This window comes from Phoxinus phoxinus (assembly GCF_949152265.1).
Source record: "Phoxinus phoxinus genome assembly, chromosome: 2".
NCBI lineage: Eukaryota > Metazoa > Chordata > Actinopteri > Cypriniformes > Leuciscidae > Phoxinus > Phoxinus phoxinus.
In genome coordinates, this window is record NC_136877.1 from 27032925 (window position 1) to 27056033 (window position 23109).

The 23109-nt window shown below is 38.1% G+C and overlaps 1 protein-coding gene across 3 annotated transcripts; it reads left to right on the forward strand.

Moving 5' to 3' along the window:
• Positions 1 to 3457: 3457 nt before the first annotated feature.
• On the forward strand, positions 3458 to 22810 carry mylk3 (myosin light chain kinase 3). 3 transcript variants are annotated; one of them, XM_079585765.1, is made up of 13 exons: positions 3458 to 3750; positions 8374 to 8467; positions 8624 to 8948; positions 9986 to 10440; positions 12482 to 12587; positions 14557 to 14650; positions 16356 to 16465; positions 17032 to 17173; positions 17570 to 17640; positions 18620 to 18748; positions 20264 to 20416; positions 21986 to 22121; positions 22235 to 22810. In XM_079585765.1, exons 1-13 carry the CDS (start codon positions 3670 to 3672, stop codon positions 22310 to 22312), a joined length of 1974 nt encoding a protein of 657 aa, XP_079441891.1. In that variant the 5' UTR covers positions 3458 to 3669; the 3' UTR covers positions 22313 to 22810. The 3 variants fall into 3 exon arrangements, with proteins under 3 accessions (XP_079441891.1, XP_079441889.1, XP_079441890.1); XM_079585763.1 differs by lacking the exon at positions 3458 to 3750 and adding an exon at positions 6203 to 7128; XM_079585764.1 differs by lacking the exons at positions 3458 to 3750; positions 18620 to 18748 and adding an exon at positions 6203 to 7128.
• Positions 22811 to 23109: the final 299 nt, after the last annotated feature.

The window sequence follows — 23109 nt, forward strand, 5'->3', positions numbered from 1 at the left end:
TAATAATAACTAGATTAAAAAGTTCGTCGAGACAAACTTTAAGTTGGCTTGAGAAAGCCGGACCAGATAGTTTGAAGAAGTTTAAAGTAGTTTGAAGTTTATAGTTTAAAGTTTAAATTAGTTCCAAGTTTAAATTAGTTTCAAGTTTAAAAAGTAGTTTCAAGTAGTTTACAGTTTAAAATAGTTTGAAGTTTAAATTACTTTGAAGTTTAAATTAGTTTGAAGTTTAAATTAGTTTAAAGTAGTTTGAAGTTTAAAGTAGTTTAAAGTTTAAAGTATAGTTTGAAATAGTTTAAAGTTGCTAGGGTGTTTCTAGAGGGTTGCTAGGGTGTTCTGGGTGGTTGCTAGGCGGTTGCTAGGGTATTTTGGGTGGTTGTTAGGGTGTTGCTAGGTGGTTGCTAGAGTATTTTGGATGGTTGCTAGGCGGTTGCTAGTGTGTTCTGGGTGGTTGCTATGGTGTTGCTAGGTGGATGCCAGGGTGTTCTGTGTGGTTGCTATGGTGTTGCTAGGCATTTGCTAGGGTGTTCAGGGTGGTTGCTATGGTGTTACTTGGTGGTTTGTAGTTGTCACAGATGGTTACTATGGAGTTTTTATAGAGTTCTTAGCATGTTCTTGGCATGATGTAGCACTTGATTTATCGCTATTAGCATGTAGCTATTCACTGCTGTTTGCTAGCATGAGTTAAAAGATGCAGATATATAGGTCTTGCAAAACGGTTGCTAGGGTACTCAAGTTTGGTTGCTATGTAGTTGCTTGGGAGCTGGGAGCTTTAAACTCAAGTTGTTTAAAGTAGTTTGTAAGTTTACATGAGTCTAAGATTTCAGAGTTTAGTGTATATTAGCATCCTTGGGTTAAGGTTAAGGTTAGGCACGAGGCCGAGTGCATTTAGTAAATTGTATAAGTTTACATGAGTCTAAGAGTTCAGAGTTTAGAGTTTATTAATGTATGAGTTTATGAGTTTATAAGTGTATGTATTGAATTGGAAGGACTGTCTCAGTTGCCTGTATACTGATGGGGCCGCTGCCATGACGGGGAGTAGGCCTACGAAGGGCTTCATTAGCCGAGCCAGCGCAAAACCCACATGTGAAAACCAGTCACTGCCTTTACATAGGGAGGCACTGGTACCAAAAACTTTCCCGGGGGATCTCTCTGGTGTAGGCTACTGGATAGAGCAGTAGATAATAGCTAATTTCATCATCATATTTTCGATTTAATGCGAAGAAATGGGAGCGGAACATTAACGCTGCTATCACGCGGCAAGGTTGTAGCACGACTCTAACTGAGAGAAGTTAAACATTTTCCTAAACCAGGAAAAATCGACTTGGAATGGTATTCAAAACTTGTATATCTCGCCGATGTTTTTAAGCATCTTCGTTAATTGAACACAAATATGCATTCTCACTTCTAGCGACAAATTGAGAGGCTTCAGGTCCAAGCTCGCCCTCTGGCGTTCCTTTGTGGAACAGGACCAACTTGGTATTGATGCCCGGATCAGACGCGTTTGACCAGGTGGAAAATTACAGGTAGGCTACTTTAAAAACAGTACAGGTAAAAACAGGTACAGTTACAAGCACTATGGACTTGGAGTGGAAGGTCCTGTCCTGTACTCATCTTTAATATAAGTCTTAAACTCATGTGATAAAGACGTTTTCCCTAACATGAACAGTTTACTGCGTGTTTTGATCACATTGCCTGTTACAAGCTGTTCTGTGGAGAGCTTGTTTTTAGCAGTGAACCAAATCAAATCCAGCAACAGGGCAAATGCTCACAGAAAGACTAAATAGCCTCTCGTTACTGATGTTTGAACGAGAACTCACAGAGACACTGAACCCAGAAGACATAATTGATGCATTCAAGACCAGGCCACTCTGTCTCAGGCACTATTAAAGGTACTGTGTTATAACTATGTTGTTGGCGATCCTGTGTGTAGTTATATTTTATATAGTTTTATGGTTATGTGGTGAGCCTGAGTATAGTTTTTACACATCAGCCCAGTCTATTCTGTAATGTTAGTGATACGCAGAGTATGTTATTTTTGCACATTAATCTGACAATAAATGTGGCACATCCAGTTTTTCTCTTTTCTGGCTACGCTAGTGGTTCACACTGTTAATTTTTGGGGTTGTCACTCCCGTAAGTAACCGTGTGTGAATGTAACCGTAAGAGGCTTTTATAATTTGACATTGGTAGCTAGTACCAAATTACCATTATTTAGTAGGTTTTAACAGTTATATTATGCTTTTCACCATTGTGCCCTTTTCAAAGTGCATTTTTGAACAAATACTTTGCCTCTAATCACATTTTTTAGCTACGACTGAATAACATTTTGTATAATTTAGCAGGCTGCAATCATACTTCACGGACATGTAGTGATTTCAGAAGTTAAATCAATGAAGGTCAGAACAAACAGTGCTTGGTGTGGTGCATGTATTGAGTCATTAAAATCCATGCCATATAATAGAGCACAGTGATGACAAAAGTGCGTGTGAGTCATGTTAGACGCCATCCTTGATGCCACCTGTCCCATTACTAACAGGAACAACAGCCCCGTCACAGAATCACATTATTGTTTTAACATTAAAGAGTTGTCAGTGCCATCTGGACCACCACCCACATAATTTAACAAATCATAGGATGAAGATGTTGCTTCTGATAACAAGTTATACATTTGGAGATTTTCAAAACACTGTCACTGCAACGGTGAAGTTAAACCGCTGCACTTCTTGGCAGGATAGCTTTTTATTTACACAATTTTTTAGAACCTTAAAAGAACTTTAAAAGTTTATTAGCATCATATCAACCACTGTAATTGTGTTACATATAAACATCATCACTGACATGCACCGACATGCTCAGTCTTCCTGGTATTAGAGGCAATAGTAGCCAGTCATGAAGACAAACGTTTTCCGACCAGGCACAATGCCACCAATCAAAGATGGATTTTCTTCCATCAGCCTCCTGGGGCTTTACATGTCTGCTTCTAAAACCAGAGCCGACAAAACAGCATGCTGGACTTATGGTCTGCCCACTTGTAGTGTTTCAAACCCAGATGTACGAGCTCTCTCCTCTTGCTCCGACTCTTCAAGATTCCTTATCCGGAAGGACTTAGCCTAGCAACTCAATTCCTACATGTCTGGGCGCGACTGACGCATTTGTCCCAAATTGGGTCAGTCCAAGAGATCAGATCCCTCACAAGTCTAAGCACACACAATCTATCTTCATGTTCTCTTACAACAGAATAACAGGAAACTGAAATTTGGTCTGACCCCCAGCATCCTCGTCATATCACCATCCTTCCAACCACCCATCTATCCCGGCTGTGTAGGGAGGAAGACTTCCCGTGGGGACCATCCCCCCCAAAAAAAGACAAATCTGAGACCTATTAATAAAACAGAACACTCACATTTCCAGCATACTCACACTAATCTCAGGCAGCTGTTATCTCTAAGCAGGAAGTGCTTTCTGGGCCCACTGCCGTGCTGACAGGGGCGCGCACCCAGTAAACGGGCTGAAAGTGATAAGATAGTTAGTGTTTGAGGGGTGATCTGTCTATTTTCCAGAATGTTACAGAACCCTGAGAGTCCAGTTCTGCGGAATATTCGTTGCTTATGGCGGCCCACTGTGGCAATGTACACTGAGTCCTACTAACCCAGGACAAGAGGACAATGCATGATGGGGACCTCTCTGTACAGATCAACACTTCTCAGTACAGGCGGCTTCAGTGTGTCGAACTATATACGCAAATTCACGGTAAGATCCTGATTTCAAGCAAAGGGAAGGAGAAAAATCAGTTTGTATAGAAGAAAACTTAAAAAAAAGATATATTTAGAAATGATTTAGTTGAAAATGTAATTGATTATTTAATATATAAGCCTATTTTTTAATATGCAGTTGCTTTTGAGAGACTTTGCACTTTTAGGTTATAAAGGACATTTTCATTTACGAAAAACTGCTCTTTTTAGGATCTAAATCAGTCTTTTATAGCTGTCCTTATCTAAGTAACTGTGAATTTAATACTCTCATGACAAAAAAATTATAATTTTGTTTGCAGATGCATAGCCCTGCTAATTTAAGTATGGTTTGTAATTCTGAGGAGGAGATAGAACTGTTAAACAAAATCAGGGTTTCTATTACCACTCAAATATGTGATTACTTTATTTGCTTACTTTGATCATTTAAAAGCTTCTTTCTTGAGTGGCTGTTATAGTTGTGTGCTCTGACATTTTTTTCACTTTTCTTTTTGTGGCAAATCATCTCAGCATTGTTGCAAATTGCTGAACATGCTTTTGACAACAGTGCCCTTTGGACTTATGACAAATTGATCATTGTCTGTAACATTTGAAAGATGTACATCAGCACAATCTCATCTCTTTTCTCAGAGCAAAGCCGAAACAAGAAAAGGCAATTAGCTTACGTGGGAGCGTGAAGAAGAGAAACAATTTATTTCGAAAAAGCATATTTAGTTTAGCCTATTAAAGAGATAAAAAACCGATTGAATTTTAATTCATCCCGACACTTCATAGCACTCAAAGTGATTTTTTATTGAAAGGTTTGAACCGTAATGGGATTTACATCAAATTTACACACCATCCCCTTGAGTGCTCTTGTCAAAGACAGAAGTGGGATACGGACCCATCTGCTCTTTCAACCTTTAACGCTAAGGGTCCCTGCTATGTCAAACATTTATGTGAGGGCACAGAAGGGACTGTAAAACGAGACTACAGTCCAAACATTCCCTTCAGGGAGGGCAAGGATATACGCCACTGTGCACAACAGCATCCATTAACAAAGCCACATCATTTCTATCAGGCTCATGATGTACCACAAGTACAGCAGTTTAGCAGCAGACTTGCAGTTCTCCTCTTAATGCACACTGTGTACTCGACTTCTTTGTGTGACATTTTAAATGAATATCAGAGATCAAAGAGGTTTTAATATATTAAGCAGTGTTAAAGTTATGTTTATCTCTTTCAAACAGATATTCTTTCCTAGTGATGTTCGCTATCTTGCTGGCCCGAGTTATGTTGTGGACTGGAAATTGAGTTGCTTATGTTGTGCCAGCTTGTAATAACAGACCCCCCCCCCCCCCCCCCTTCATCCCTCCACCACCACCACCAAATAGACAGCATGGGGCCACATTCCTGTGGCTGTCCTGACCCTGGCTCCAGCTCTATTACATAATAAGGTTATACTATATTGTGAGTATTGTGTTTTGGCAGTCGAACACAGCAGAAAGCCATGTTCTCACAGAAGGATTCAGACAAAAAGTCCCTGGCTTACACATTTAGAATTGGCATTAGAAACAGCACGTCCAGAGAGTTCAAGGTTCCCTTCCAGATCTTATACCCTTTATCTTATACATATGGTAGACAAGCAACTCACATTCAAGTTTTTGATTAGTTCACACATTGGGGGAAAAAATCGATGACCTTGCCGTTGATAGCATGCTACTATTTGAGCTACAGGAATGCTGAGCTTTTGGCAAGTTATGTAGGCTATATAAACAGGTTTTTTTGCACACATTTTTTAAATTTATTTTCATGTTCCTTTCAATTAATAAGTTCTTTAAAACCTAGTCTAGGCCAATTAATTAATTAGGCTAATTAAAATAACTTATAAATCTAGCTTATTGCTAATCATGTTAATTCATAATTCAGTAGCTAGTGGTAATTAATATTAAATAATTTATAATAAATGTATAAATATAAATTAATATTAACAAAAAATGAAATATAAATCTTGATTGTTAGTTTATGACTAATTGTAAAGCGTTTTTGAAAATAAATTCTATAAAAAAATTGCATGCATGCACTGATTGATGAACTTTAAATTATTTTATTTGTGTTCATGATTGTTTGTTTTGTTATGTTTATCGTTTGTTTTAGCCTAATGATTCAGCTAATGATTCAGCATTAACCATGGTTTCATTCCAGATCAGGTGAGAGAGAGGCAATATCATTAATCCTCATACCCATGTCCACAGAGGTTTATTTTTACTTAAAATGTCAACCAATGTCACGTCACGTTCCAATGACCAGGGTGTTATAGGTGATATATAGTTAGGGTGGATCCAACGGTTGAATCTCAAAGGAAAATGGATGCTATACTGTGTAGCAATGAATTATAAAAGAAAACGTGATAAGAAAATGAAAGAGGGAAATTTCATCTTTCTTTTCTCTACCTAATAACTGTCCATTTACAGAGGTCATTCCTTGCATGCCCACCTGTCAGCAGCATCTGCTGAGGAGAATTTAAATGTTTTGGTGACGTCAAGAGAGCGCTGGAACTTTGGCAATCACCAAGGCCCACTATAGGTCATATAAAAGGCCTGTGTAGAGAGAGAGAGAGAAGGGGACGCAAAATAGAAGTGGAGAGATAAGATACCCAATGGAGGTGTTTATTTAAGTGGTGTCATGTCTCTGGCACGTACCAACAACAGGGCTGTCTGAGCTGTCTGTTTTGTGAGAGGCACACAATACCTCAGACAAGTGTAGAGACCAACGGGGGAACTGATCCGTGGGGCTTCCTCTATTTCTGCATTTTCTCATTGCACTGAGTGTGACTGGGGCAGCCATGAGTAAACAGACTCTGGCCACTTGCATTGCCAAGATGTACGAAGGCAGCAGGCTGGAGAACTCTGGAACTCCATCTGGGACAGTCAAGAAGCCGAGTCCAACTCTGATAGGTAGTCTGAGCAATGTGGAGGTCAAGTTAAACAACCTGGAGGGGAAGGTGGAACAGATTGAACGTACCCAGACAGAGGTGCTTCACAAGCTGAGCTTATTGTGTCAAGGGATGGAAGCACTAGAAAGGAGCCTTTTGCTGCACAAGCAGGGTGTTCAAGAATCAAACGGGCTCAAAAATGGCCAGCGAGAGAGCAACAAGCTCCCTTTGCTGACTGAGGTCAGATCACTTTGTGGGGAAACTGTGGATCTGCTTCATAATCTCAACCAGGAGAGTCAGCAGCAGAGAAAGAAGATCGAATGTATGGAAAGTTCTTTGTCCACTCTGGAGAAAGTAATAGGGTATGTGGGAGATGCTTTCCGTAACTCAAAAATAGTGGAGTTCATCCTCAATGGAGTGGTGCCATGGAGAAGACAAGGCCTTCTGGACACTGTAAAGGACGAGGTCAGTAAGATCCTGGTCATCCAAGATCCCTGCAGCAAAAAGATAAACAGAAAAACACAGATGTTGTCTGATATCCAGTATAACAGGAGATCCTGTAGAATGGAGTTAAATCTGAGCTGTTTATTTTCCAAACTATAGATGGAGCTGTCAAAAAAAAACAGCCGGCAATGTGAAATAATATCTAATGTGCAAGATATTGATTGTTTGGATTGATGAAAAGAGCATGAAGACTGAACATGCTGTATAGACCTCAATTTGTTCTAAGAACTTTTATTTTTCTTTATTTTATTGCATTAGATCCTTAATAAGTATGTACAGTATGCATGTTATCATTTCATTTAGTTGTATTACACAGCGTTTCAGTGTGTTCTATTCTTGCTAGCAAGCATGTTAAGTTTACAGCCAATCTAACCTTTTACCAAGGTTGCTATTTTATCTATGATGAGGCTGAAAGGGCCTCGTGTTTCAAATTCCTAGACTGGATGTGTGACTGAGCTGATGGTGACTGAGTACAACCCAGTTTTGCAATAGCAAAACCACAGTTTAAAACCAAACCTTTATCATACGTAGTCTAGTTTAAATACAGTGTAAATGTGAATTTCTCTCAGAACAGCTTGTCAGATGACATATTCCATTTCTTTTTAACTGGAGTGGTTTGTACATATATGCTATATTGTTCATTAAGGACTGCATCTCTTTTAAAAATAAGTGAAAGTGCTTTTGTATCCAAGTAAAATTACAATAGTAGGCTTATAGAAAATGGAACATTCCACACTGTGTATAATAAGCAGATATTTTGTCAAACGGTGTAATTATACCAAGCGTTTCATGCAGTAAATGCCAAAAAACACAAAATGGAAAGTTTTGTGACAAATGCCTCGAGTCGTGCGGTGAACATGAAGCTGCATAAGTGCCAAATCTGTAAACAAGTGGACTATTATAATACTGCTCCACTATTATCAGCATCATCATGTTTTCTTATAATTCACACACACATAATGTTTAAAGATCTAATGATGTAATTACTTATTGAAGTGTCTAACTTTGTCAAATTAAATCCATAAAAACATCCAATTAATGTTTGAGGTAATATTTAATAGACTCTCCAAGTTCTGTTCTGTTAATATGTTATTACAAAATGTACACTTCTGTTTCAGGACTCAGAAGAAAGCTGACAAAGTGAAATAAAAGTTTAAATCAATCAATACAGCATAAAAAATTATATATATATTATTTGTTTCACAGAAAAACAAACGAGATGGCAACAGCATTAAACCAAATGACAGTTACTGCCACAAGAGCACACAGACTTCAGAGGAGGTTAAAGAAGTGATTACAGGTATGAATACAATATAATTTCAGCAGATTATGGACTAGAAATGTTTATTATTAAGAGACAGCTTGTGAGAAGTGATATGTCAGAGTCTTTTTCTGCATGCATTTCAACATACGGTTCTTCACATGTTTTAGTCTGACTCTGTGTCATTATCCACAGCTGAGACTGAGCTGCAGAAGCCAGAGGTCACTGTTCCCACTGATCCCAGCAGCCTACCTTCTCCTGAAGCCCTTAGAGGAGCAAGTGAGCCTCAGATACCTGTTAGTAAAGACTTACGAAAGGCCAAGGAAGTCACAGTGAAGAGCAGAGCGCCTGCACAGGTCCAGACATTTGGTCCTGAAGTCCAGCTGGAGACTGAGGATATTGACGTATATTGTGTACCCAAGCAAGAGACAGATAGCTCAACCGCCACACAAGCCAATGCTGAATGTGTCACTGTGACAACAACTAAAGTGGAAAAAGATGTGTCTCTTCAGCAAAAGAGGTGACAAATTACAAATTGCTGCCATTTAAGGTACAACGCAAAATGCTGTACAAAATTTGCGCATTTTCCTTCTGCATTGAATTTTAAAAGGGATGTTGTCAATGATATGTTGGTTTTTCTAAGACTGCAGCAGAAAAGTGTCAAACATCACTATGGGCTGAAAGGGAAATGGGTTATAACGGAAGACCGAACATTGTCATTGGCCACCTTTGGAGATAATTACATAGCAGTTGATGCCAGTGAGGATGCCACTAATACTCTAATGGACTCTTTTACACTTTTCTCCACCAGATAAGAACAATGTAGACGATTAGAGATTAGACACCTCACATTTACAGAGGATTGTAACCCTGCTAAAGTGGCCAGAACAATCATCAAAGAGGTTGCAATATAAAATAATACTTATGAAAAATATAACATTTGAACATTTTCAGTGAATATTACTCTAAATATCATCTCTGAACAGACCAGAAAATAAAAATCACATCTAGAACAGCTCCTTCCTAAATCCTATAAGGCACAATCATACAGCCGTGCCTTTCTCCTCTGTCGTAAGAGTTTTACAAGGCAGAGTGCTGATAATGCACCTGCAAGTGTTCTGTATTATTAATGTGCTAGCTGTATCTTTTGTACTGAGGCACAAAAGACCCTCTGCCTGAAATAATAGGCTGTTGTGCATGCTGGAAAGTAATTCATTAGACTAATGGCCAAGGTATTGAGATTACACTATGCAGTGGTGACTGAATGCATGCTGCCAGCCTGCCAGGCATTATGAGTTTTAGGCTATTTATTTTTATACAAAACATTCCAGTTCCAAGGACCTTGTTATGTTATTGGGTTTGTTGGGCTGTTGTTCGTAGTAGCCTCCCATGCAGCCACATAATATTTAATAGATAACACACTTATTATGAGGACAACTACATGCCTACTATGCTGCATTTGCTGATTCCCATTTCATATTTTTAACTGATTACATTTATCAAGGTCTCACATACTTTGAAAAATGAACAAATGGTTGTTCTTTTGATTATTCACAGGGCTCATGAACAGGCAGATGTTTCACAGGATGGCGATGAGGCTTCACTCGAGGCAATAGTTAATGGACAACAAGTGGAGCCGAAGGTTGAGGTTCCTCATAAACAGACAGAGGTTTCACAGGTTGGCGACAAGGCCCTTTTGAAACATCAGCTGGAGAAGAAGGTGGATGTTCCTCGCAAACCTCAACTCTGCACCAAAGAGCCTGTTAACAAGGATGCAGAGGTTAAGTCACAACATAAAGACACAGTAGAGATGGTAGCACCTGTGCCAAAACATGATGAGAGAAAGACAGGATCTGAACCAGCTATCAAGAAAAATGAAAATAAAACTGCTGAGAAGATTTTGGAGTCTGACCCAATAAAGAATTGTGCAGCTCCTAGTCCACAAAACACAACCCTTGTTGAGGAAGAAAAAGCACCTCTGAGAAAAGCAGAGACACAACTACTGATCATCGGTGAGTGATTCATTCCTTGAAGTGAAACTGATATGCACTCACTAGCTAAGGATGAAAATCTTGAAATAAATATTTATGATTCCGGATCCTTAAAGTCAACATGAAATCAAAATTGATTTATTTAATTTTTTTATGGAATTTTGCAATATTTATTTTTTATAAACAATTTCCATGCACATCTTTTTTTTATTATTATTCACTTGCCCTAATAATCTTTAATCAGCAACATCTCTTCTCTTCTATGCCGTGTGGTTGTCACTACCTGCCATGTAGCTCGATTAGCCAACACAAAATAGCTGATTATTTATAACTGCATGCAAACGTATAGGCTACTTATTCCTTTGAAAGTAAGTGAAACGTGTCTTTGTATTAGGGGAGTGCCCGAAGTTGAATACCTTATTCGAAAAGGCACGGATAATGGCTTCAAAACAAATAACGAATAATTCTGCCGAATAATATTCGTATGAGGCTGACACAGTCACTCCTCGTGTTTACTGGATCACAGGTGAGCCAGGAGATAGCAGTAGCACGATATTACAGACTACATAAACATCTAAAATCTCAATACAATAATGAGTGTGTGAATGACGGAGAATAAACTTTATGAATAAAAGGAGGGCAAATCAAAGCCTCGTTGCCGTCTACGCACGTATCTCTCAGAAATCAGAGCTTGGCAAGAGTATAAAATAGGCTACATCATACACATATTTGATATGTATGTTCAAATGATTTAAGCCTTGTACAGTATGATACACAAATGAATGAAATAGGCTAACAACACAATCCCAAATCAAACAGGGTGTTGCAGTCTCTGCCCGTCTCCGTCTCAGAAAACAAACCAGCTCTCTATCAAGAATAGCCTATCTGTAAGATACTGAATCGTACACATGTTCTACTTGATATGACTATTTAAATGATAAACGAATGGACGAATGAATGGAATAAGCACACAAGCACGATTGCAAATCAAACCGTGCTTTGCCGTCTCTTGCATCTCTCTCTCTCAGAAACCAAATTAATAGCTTTTAATCAACTAAGAATCTTATGTATAAACATTTTCTAGCCTACTAGGCTACTTGATATGTCTATTCAAATGTTTTAAACTTTGTAGCCTATGATGATATGAAAAGCTAGGCTACATGATATGGAGATGGCATTTATGCAAGTATATTCTTTATAATTTGTTCAGCTTTGATTTTCTTTTATATAGGCTAATTGAGTATTATTGTTTTAATTAGAAGTTAATTCAATATTTATTTATCGGATCACGAAAGTTCCTCAAGCCTGGAGTCGAACTCGTGTCGTCCGAAGCACAACTGAATTACACCTTGATTACTCGCATTGCACTGCTACCAGCTCCGACAGTTAGAAGATGTTTAAATAAATGTTATAATCGTTATAAAAAATATTTAGTCAGTTATAAATGTTCAGTGATAACTACGAAGAAAACAGATAACTGTAAAAACTGAAATAATGGTCTTCTCAAGTAATTGTACGAACTTCCGGGTAAAGCTCCACCCACTTCCGGTTTATCCAATACAGATACAAATAATTTTGCGATTGTTACAGATACAGACATTAGTTTGGGAGTCAGATTACATTGCAATGTGGTTTTGATTCACTAAAAAATCGAGTAATTCGTTTGGGAGTTGGACTACACTGGTTGAGCTGTATGAGCTGGTTGCACTTTTTTGATTCACTAAAAACAACTGGCTATATTAGGCTGTAAAACTGGCTAAGAAATAAGAACCGATTATTGGTTCCCAACCCTACACCGGAAAAGGCATTGACAGCAATGTTGTCATGAGCAGTCATGCATGTTATCTGAGCAAATTTGTTTAGAAGATGAGCAAACAGTGGACAGCATGTAATGAACAATGACACTGAAAACCAGTAAACATCATGTGACAAAAACGATCAGTTAGGCTTTAAACTCAACCTTAAATCAACTTACAACTCAAAATCAAATCCATAATTTGTCATTAGTACTATAAAGCTTGTAGTGTTCAATAAAACCAGCATGCTGATATTTGTTTTTTAGATGACAGTCCACCTCTTCCAGCTCCATTCGAGCATCGCATCGTCAGTGCCAAGCAGGTTCCCATGAACTCATATTACGCAGTCAACCCCAATGACTTGCTGGGCGGGTGAGTCCATGTGCTAAAGGATAAACACATTTGTTTACCCAAAAATGTAAATTATGTCATCATTTAGGCTATGTTGTTTCAAACCTGTATGACTTGCTTTCTTCTGTGGAACATAAAAGAAGATATTTTGAAGAATGTTAGAACCAAACTTTTACGCTCCACAAAAGATGACAGAATTTTCGTATTTTGTTGAATTATCAAAACCATTTAATATACTACTTGCTTGATATAACCTGTGGGTAATCAAGTCAAGTTCTGTCAAGTCACCTATATTTTTATAGCAGCTTTATAGTGATCAACAAGAAAATAATGATTCAATGCTAAATTTATTAAATTCTGCTGTAAAGAAGTTCTAAAAAGACAAAAGTAAACTGCATTCTTTATTTGAAAACAGTGTTGATTCAGTTTGGTTTAATAACTGTGTAAATTTAATTAATTATGTCATCATCCAGCTCAGTTCAGTTAATATTATACGGACACGGAACAAATACGGCTGACTACGGTAACCTCGGGATAAGAATGAGACAGACAATGTTAGCATAGATACCATTCCTCTTACAATGTATTAAGTACATCGGATGTTGTGGGAAGTGTTCCTGGTTCCAGTTGACCTAATTAATGCAGCCTACCAATCCTTTAAGGGATTTGAATCATAGAAATGTATAATGTTCTATGTGTATACCAGGTTAAAGATATGTATTTTTAGTCCAGATTTAAACTTACAGAGTGTGTCTGCTTCTCGAACAATGCTAGGAAGATTCTAGGAATGCTAGGTGCTAAATAGGAAAAGGATCTACCGCCTGCAGTGGATTTAGATATTAGGTATTATCAACTGGCCAGAATTTTTAGATCGCAATAGACGTAAAGGACTATAATGTGTTAGAGCTTGCTCAAGTCCTACTGAGGAGCTAATTTAATAGGTAGCCTATGCAACGGCATAGAAACGGGCTAATATTGGTCATACTTCCTGTAAGAATCACTTGCTGCCTTTTGGACCAGCTGGAGTTTTTTTTATTAAGCGTGCAGTGCATCCACCCAGTAGAGCATTACAACAATCTAGCCTTAAGGTCATGACCGCATTAACTAACTTTTCAGCATTCGTCATTAAGAGCATATGTCATAATTTAGAGATATTTTTAAGATGGAAAAATAAGGTTTTGTAAATGCTAGAAAGTAGAAATGTGGCTTTGAAATGAAATACTGCAATCAAAGAGCACACCCAGGTTCCCAACTGATGACGAATACTAAATAAAGCAGCCATAAAGTGTTAGAGAGTATTCTAGGTTATTCTAGGACTTTTTTAGTCCAATAATTAAAATAGTTTTTTTTCTTCAGAATTTAGTTGTAGGAAATTACTAGTCATCCAATTTTGTGTATGCATTCAGTTTGTTTTGTGAATTGGTATATTTTGTCAGGCCGCAAAATATATATATAAAGTATTTTGATATAGGTCTACTTATATATCTGATACCGGCTAACATTTATTATTGGCACTATCTGTATAATGTTTCTTCCCAGTTATATCTGACATGCTGACATTAGTGTAGCAGATTGTGGGGAGGGTCTCGGGGTCTGGGGACTCTTTCTCCAGGACTGGCAGTTGAATGACTGGTACACGCAGACAAGGGCTCATTTGCACCCCCTCTCCACTCTTGTTCCACATACGCCACAAATAAGTAAGCACTGGCTTGTTTTTGACTCATCGTCGGCAGAGTTTATTTTGGGCAGGTGTTGAGCTGGTCTGTTTGCATTGGTATTATTTTCAGCCACAGCAGCAACAGCAGCCATCTTCACATAAACACGCAATCTCACTCCATGGAAACACAAGTAAAGTAGTTCCAAGTAAATAGGCAGCCCAGTAAGCGCAGAGTGAGAAGAACAGCAGCAGATAGTGACATTACTTTCACAAAGGTTGAAGTGATGTCCATAATCCATAAAATTAAATCTGTGTTTACGTGTGTTATTGCAGAGGACGTTTTGGACAGGTACACAAGTGTGCAGAGTTGTCGTCTGGTCTTATGCTTGCTGCTAAAATTATAAAGGTCCGGGGAATGAAAGAGAGGGTGAGTACAAAACATGCATAAACCATTAGCATTTCAAACATGTTTACCCTCCTTGCTCTCTCTTTCTCTCCCTCCCACTCCAATCTGTCCATCACTCTGTTCCTGTTAGGATGCTTTATGAGAACATTTCCTTGACAACTGCTGACAGTTCTGCACATGAGCATATGAACAAATACGCACACGCACAAACACACACACACACACACACACACACACACACACACACACACACACACACACACACACACACACACACACACACACACACACACACACACACACACACACACACACACACACACATACACACACACACACACACACACACACACACACACACACACACACACACACACACACACACACACACACACGCACTCTCGCAAATAACATAATAACACCCATAGTCCCTCAAGGATATGGAAGCGCATGTTGTTTCTAGTATCTGCATTAAAAACAAAGCATACTTTCAAGTAGAAAAGAACACAATATTTATACGGTGAACGTCATTTCACCAAGTACAACATGTTCCTTCAACATCTGTGTTGATCCTGAAACAACATTCCAATCAATCAATCAATCAATCAATCAATCAATCAGATTTGAGGGTCAAGTTTAGGCTTGCAACCAGGGTCAGGTGCTTCTACATTAGTGTTATTCACCTATCATTTCCCTCTGAATTTAAGGATAACTTAAATGGTTTAGGATTAGGGGTAGGGATAGGATTAGGACTACATTTTGGGACAAGAATGTATCAGTATCATGAATCAGTAAAATATAATGATCGAGGAACATGTCTTACTTGGCAACGAAAGATTTATATTTCACATTACACACACACACACACACACACACACACACACACACACACACACACACACACACACACACACACACACACACACACACACACACACACACACATATATATATACAGTGTAATGTGAAATATAAATCTTTTCTTTGCACAGAATAACATGTACTTTCATCTGTTCCCTCATCCTCCTTGCTTCAACAAGTGCTGATAATTACATTTAATGATGGCACTTCTGTCATAAGCAGCACTTGCCCTCAATGCAATGCCATTCTCTGCCCTATGATCTGTCTGTTGCCACCAGAGAGTAATCTGACAGGAATGGGCAAATGCTGATAATTTTCACTCTCTCATGTTTTAATTCCTGCCACTCGACACAAATGTCAAAGGAGTAAAATAATTCAACACACAATCACATACAGTGTACATACACTTAATCTTTCTAAGCTTCATTTGCATTTCGAAATGCTCCTTAGTGGCAACATGATGTGCCGTCTGCTCCAATGTATGCCAGAGAGAGACAGAGAAGCTTCATATCAGGGATAATTGAATGCTTTTCGTGGGTCAGAGAATGGAGGACAGGAAGAGCTGAGTAACTAGGGCAGACAATTACAGGGTTGGCAAAGGCTGTCAAGCCCCCATTCCGAAACGCTTGTTTTTGCTATACCCCATGCAATCATTGCAAATTCACTTCAAGCTATTTAACTGTGCAATTTAATTTCTGAAAAAGCTTCTCTCTTACTAATGACCTAATTTTTTTACACTGCTGCTATTATCCTTTGGAGAGTAATAACACCATTTCAAAAACTTCAAATATAGGCTTCAGAAAGCTGTTGCAGATTAAAATGCATTTGCTTGGGATTTATTTATTTATTTGTGCTTTCATTCCAGGATGAAGTGAAAAATGAGATCGGAGTTATGAACCAGTTAAACCATGTGAATCTGATTCAGCTGTATGATGCTTTCGAGTCTCGGACTAACCTCACACTCATTATGGAATAGTAAGTAGACCCCCGAGAGATCTTAGTTCAAATCAGAATGATTATTTCCAAGTACTAGAAAATAAACAAAAAATAAACAAGTTCGGCAAAAAATGTATGTATTTCATAACTATTGTTCTAAATTATAATTCTAACTGTTCATTCTGACTGATTAGTGGCTTTGGACAGTATTCATCAGGCCTCATTTGCAAAGCTAATTTTCTCTCCTGGCCTGGTCCTCACATTCTGTCACAAGAACATAGAGCTCCCACACATGCCACTTTGGTGTGAGTGTCATCTTCATGTCTTGTCCACCAATTTATGGTATTGAATTTACAAAAAAGTTTTTAATTGTATGATATAGCGGCGAATATTCATATTTGTAATACAAGACATAACTATAAATTATGAAGATAGATATTGTATATGAAGGTACCACAACAAGGAACGAGTATCAAAATTCAGTTTTGTTTTAGCATTTGAAACTACTGGCACCCACATGGCTTAAGCCACTTAATTTCAATATGCATGTCCAAATAGACTGAACCAAAAGAGACGAGTTCATTTGTGATGGTTTGTTATTTCAGTGTGGAAGGTGGTGAATTGTTTGACCGAATCATTGATGAGAATTACCAGCTGACGGAGATGGATGCCATTGTGTTTACCAGGCAGATTTGTGAGGGGGTTCAGTACCTTCACCAGCAGTACATTCTCCATTTAGATCTTAAGGTAAACTCCACACGCCGCACTGAATGTTATAATGTGATACTGATGGGATTAGCAGTGCATATAGTGTCGGGTATCTCTATGGAAAGATCCACCAATGAATCACCCACGTATGTCAACATCAGCAGTCTGAATGTCGCACATTTGAATTAGCACACTGCCAGCGGGCTTGTGCCTTGTGTTGTTGTTAGCATGTTGTGTATAGGAATATGGAATGCATACAATGTTATAGGATGTTGTAGCCCTACCCCATAACAATACATTTGAATCCTGCATTGAGTTTGAAATACTATTTTTTTGTTCTATGTTGTTACTGTTTTAGAATTAATAATCAGTTTAAATGTATTTTAAATCTCTCTTATTTCTTTCTAATATACATTTTTATTTTCTGCAATATAGCCAGAAAATATCTTATGTGTGAACAGCACAGGGAATCAGATCAAGATCATTGACTTTGGACTCGCCAGAAAGTAAGTAAGCAGAAATGGTCTTTTATTGAAATAGTAGGCTTATTGACATCTCATATTTTTTAAGTCTACAAAAGAAGCAATTTTCTCAGTCTTGCGTAATTGTGTCCCTAATTTTGCACATAAAACAAAGTATAGGCTGGCATCATGTCTTCTAATTCACACCACTGTGCTGTCACCATGACTACAGTCCTTCATGTGTGATCATTTTTGAGAGCTTTGTCTACTTTGAGCTTTAAAGCTTAAATCCGTTAAAACAATCTGAGTCCTTACAAAGTCATCAAAATGTACTGTGCCTTGTAACTGTTAGTAACTGGCGTAGCTTTTAAGGTAAGAATTTTTGTGTGCAAGTAAAGCACCGGTGTGGGATTTGTGGTTTACATTTTTTTCATTTATCCAAAATGTCTTAGAAATGAGAAAAACTACAACAAAAGCAATGCATACTACTGAGAAGTGGCACAATACAAAGTACCAGAATTGCTCAAAGAATTACAAAAGAAAAGAACAGAGTGAGAAAAGTACAGAGTCAGGTCCTCACAGGGGAGTTGTGTGTTTTCTGAAAGTGGAGAGGGAAGTTGGGAAGATTGTTATACCCCCTGAGGTACATTGAATGTGAAGGGTTTGGAAAAGTGATTTTGAGCCTCTTATCTTCACTTCACAAATGTGCAGATGTGTGTGGAGGTAGAGGTACAGATCCAGTGACTATTTTGATACGTTGAGTTGAGGCATGCATGTGGCCTGCAACTGGGATCGTTGGGATCAACCGAGTGCAAAAACGCATGAACGGTCTTTGTTTTGTGGTCTTTGATGCTCAGCTAATTTAAGTCAAAAAGTACTTCTATGTTCTTAGCTGACCTGGTGTTTTCATTGGCAAGGTTTTGTTGAATCAGTTTTGGTTGCGAGTTAGTGAGTTTGGGTTTGGTTTTTCATGTGGGTATGATACAGAATCCAAAAACAAAAATGTGTTTGTCCCTCCCACCAGGTATAGACCCAGAGAAAAACTGAAGGTCAACTTTGGAACCCCAGAGTTCCTGGCACCAGAAGTTGTCAACTATGACTTTGTGTCATTTCCTACAGACATGTGGAGTGTTGGTGTCATCACATACATGCTGTGAGTACGCAACTCACAGTAAGGCAGATCTACAAATTTGAATAGAACTTCCAAATTTTAATAGAATCTGTAAAATTGCCATTGAAGAGTCAGAATCGACATTCATAAAGTATGAATTATTATTTGATGATTTTCTGCATTATAGAAGTTTCACTTTCTTCATACTCTGAACTGCACAGTGGCGTAGACTCCTGAGTGAAATATCAGAGAGATCAAAAGCCAAATGCAAATGGGTCGCACATGAAAGCTTTAGAGGACTCTTCTAAGAGCCCTCATCATTCAATAGAGCCCTGATAAAAGGGCACCAGTGCCGAACAAGCATGTTACTAATCCTGCTGCTCTGATGCTGTCAAAAAACAAACAAACATACAAACAAACAAAACCCTGTACACACAAACAAACACAATGTCCCATGTCTGATCCTGTGCATTTATCACTCTGCTCTCCATGAGCAGTGCTGCTATACTGGCCATAGATGAACCACAGCTCTGGCCAATAGTGGTCAAGCCTCAATGAATCAATCAATTACTTGACAGCTGTTGGTGGAGATTTAGGGCTTGCCCATCCAGAGAATATGTTTAACCTACTTCACACTTCTCTAAGTACTGAACACCCAGAAGTCTCCAGCATTCATTGTATTAAAGGAATCGTTAATTTTAAAATTAAAATTGTGTCATCATTTACTCACCCTCAAGTTGGTTCAAACCTGTCATTCTTTCTTTTGCTGAAGAAAGAAGATATTTTGAAGAATGTTGGTGACCAGACAGTTGATGGACCCCATTGATTTCCATAGCTTTTTTTTTCCTACAATGGAAGTCAATGAGGTCCATCAACTGTCTGGTCACCAACATTCTTCAAAATATCTTCCTATGTGTTCAGCAGAAGAAAGAAATTCATACAGGTTTGAAACAACCTGAGGGTGAGTAAAATGATGACACAATTTTCATTTTGAAGTGAACTATTCCTTAAACTTAATTATGTTTTTTTATTCATTACTGTTTTTGTCCTCCTTTTAAAGTGTTTAGATACCGTTTTGACATTAAGGTTGCATATTCATTTATATGTAGATTTATATATTTTGTAATTTAATTAAAAAAAAAAAAATTATTTTCACATTTGTTGACACTTTACAACAAGGTTTAGTATGAACGTTAATCCATGCATTAAGTATCAATTGTTAACTGTTAATTTGTTAATTCATAATAAATTAACTTATTTATACAACTTGAAATGTTGAAAATGTATTAGAATATATAGAAATGACATTTACTTAATAAGTCACCATTTATTAATTAAATGGAAGATTTTACCAAAGCATAATAATGAGCAAAAATACAAATACAATTGATTAATCGTGAGAAGACAACAATATTTGCAGTGCTCCAATATGAACATTTAGACCAGAATGGTCCAGAGGTATAAATGCACCTCTTTAGCTCCTAATTATTTCGTTCAAAACTAAGGGTTAACAGATTTTCTGGGTTATTCACACTCCCTGTGATTTCTTTTTTTCAGTTTGAGTGGCCTGTCTCCATTCATGGGGGACAATGACACAGAAACAATGAACAACATTCTGCACGCCAAATGGGAATTTGACGAAGAGGCATTTGAGAATGTGTCAGAAGAAGCTAAAGACTTCATTTCCAGCCTCCTTGTGCCCGCTAAATGGTATTCATCTATCTATCATTATTCCGCTAATGGAAAACCTTAGAATATACCGCAAGTCAAGTTTTCTATCCCACATAATTCGATATAGCCTTTCTTTTATTATTTCTCCTCCTTTCTGGTCTCTTTTCTTGCTCTATTTAAGAGCCTCACTTTTCTCTTCCATCTCTCAATCATTGTGCTGTACACCTGCAGGTTCCCTTAATGCATCCTGACATCAAAACTGTAACCTTTGAAAATGCAGTGCTATACACCAAAAATGGGCTCAAATAACATATAATTGGCCGGTGATGTAACATGGCCTGGATCATTTGAAGCTCACCCTCACATTGCTCTGTCTTAGCTAACCTCTCCCACACAAGGGCTGTAATGCTCAGCTGGCATGAGATAATAGCAGGCTGGCACAGCAGGTTGCCATGAGAGGGCGCATTGTCTTTTGCCCACCATCTCACCACCACATAGTCTACGCAGTAAAAGAGATGATTCAGTGCACTTTGACAAGGTGCATTTAGGCGCAGCATGACACCCACCCTGGCCTTCCTCCCTTCTCTTTATCTGTGGTGACAATGTTGTCTAACCTCATCACAACCCCCCCCCCCCCCCCCCCCACACATGCCATGTGATTCATATCACCTTTGAACATTCATGCTTTCAGACGATGAATACTAGAGGATTAATTGCATGATGATAATGTAGTATAATCAGTTGGATTACGTCTTTCTTACTGGTAAAAATGCACTTGTTCACAATTCTCAAATTTTACGCTCTTTCAGGGAGGTCGACTTATTTAATTAAGAACATTCCTTTCAGTAATTTTCAGGGTACCATCTATTCCTCTCACTCAAAATTGTCTGCCTTTTGTCTCCGTTAGCCAAACGTTAGCAGTGTTAGCCAGATGTTAGCATGGTTAGCCAAACATTTGCAGTTAGCCAAACCTTAGCACAGGTTCTGTCCCAATACCCCCACTTGCGGTTTTGGCCACTTGACAATGAGTACACAAGACTGCCCCAGGTCTGAGAAAATGCCAAAGTTCGGAGCCCTATCATTAATACTGTTTATTTTAAAGTGCAAAGTATTGAAAATCAAAATTTGTAAATAATGCTCTGTAAAAAAAAAAAAAAACATGCTTTTTTACAAGTGTGTCCCAACAAGTAATCAAAAGATCTACACACACACTTGCAGTCTTTACGCCGACTTGAAAACTTGAAATAATGCAGATAAATAAGTGTTCAAGTGCAAATTGCAAGTGTGAGTATTGGGATATAAGGCCAGCAGTTGTTAGTATAGTTAGTTCAACTTAATCTATATTTAAGTTTATATATAGTTTAAAAAAAATCTTGAATATAAATGTGTAATAAAGTGACCTTAGGCCTACTAATGTTTGTTGACATCTCTTATAAATTGTAAGTGCTCAATCAATGATCAAAACAAATCTCTGTCTAAGGCTTGATAACAATATATGATTCATAGTCATTACACAGAAGGGCTTGTTGTATTCTGCATCTTATGGAACTGTTTGTTCTTTGTGTGCCAAAGTTTTTAATGTTTGTGTTTGCGTGGTTTCTATGGCAGCAGCCGTCTGAGTGCATCAGGATGCATGAAGCATAGCTGGCTAAATAACCTGGAGGACAAAGCCAAGATGTACAAAGTTCGGCTCAAGTCACAAATGATGCTTCAGCGTTACCTTGTTGCTCACCGTCAGTGGAAGGTATGGTAGTCACGAGTCAGCGCATTTTCGATTTTTAAATGGATTTATATGGTGTTCGCATACCAGCATAACACGTGATCCTGCTCTTATGTTAACTCTTTTTGTTTTTACAGAAACATTTCTATGCGGTCGCTGCAGCAAACAGGTTGCAGAGGTTTCAGCAGAGCAGATCAGTTAGTGTGCCAAATTAGTTATTAACCTTACCTGGAGGACAGTGTCAGTAGCTTGAGAGAGAGGACGTCAATGTCACACACTGGAAAATGAACATGTCTCAATTTGTTAAATGATTTGAAATGGCTTTGTAGAAAGTGTTTAATATGCTCTTGCCTTGTTTATAGCCAGTGTAATATTATCTTGTTAAAAAGTGTCTTTTTTATGTACCTTGTTTGAAACACTGTTGCATTTAATTTCCACTTCATCATGCTTTCACACCAGGAGTGTACGGCATTGATCGCGGGGTGTGCTTTTGAACCACATGAAAAAGCTGTTGTCCCTTCCGTGAAGGTGTTTTTCTTGGGCACTACTGCCTTATCCTAGTATTTGAAAGAAAGTGTTTTTGGTTCTCAACTCATGGTTTCAGTATTTTTTATTAGTTAAAAAAAAACATAGCATGAAGATTTGATGTAGAAACACTGGTCATCGTAAATGTTTTGTTTAGCACATTGATTAGATCTGGAAACCTGGAAATCCGAATAAGAAACTCAACCGGCATGGTCTGGTTTTATTTTTCAGAATTCGCATTTAAAACCTTTTCACTGGTTGTTCAAGAACATTTGAATGTTAATATTGTGACTTGAAACTGCTTTCTCTGAATTTATCGCATTTGTACACATTTATATGTTAATAGCATAACCACAAATACATGCACAAAGGTGGTTCTGCTCTTGACATAGCAACTGACAAAACAAGTGCACTGCAGTTAGCACAGAATTATGGGGCAGTTCTGTTTTCTCTACCATAGTTCATATAGAGTGTTCTTGTATAGAAA

Bases quoted from the DNA above. Each gene is read 5' to 3' on its own strand.
- mylk3 (XM_079585763.1), top strand. From the start codon at position 6,574: ATGAGTAAACAGACTCTGGCCACTTGCATTGCCAAGATGTACGAAGGC. The intron at 10,441-12,481 runs GTGAGTGATTCA...TTTGTTTTTTAG, and splicing joins GACACAACTACTGATCATCG to ATGACAGTCCACCTCTTCCA. The intron at 14,651-16,355 runs GTGAGTACAAAA...CTTTCATTCCAG, and splicing joins TCCGGGGAATGAAAGAGAGG to GATGAAGTGAAAAATGAGAT.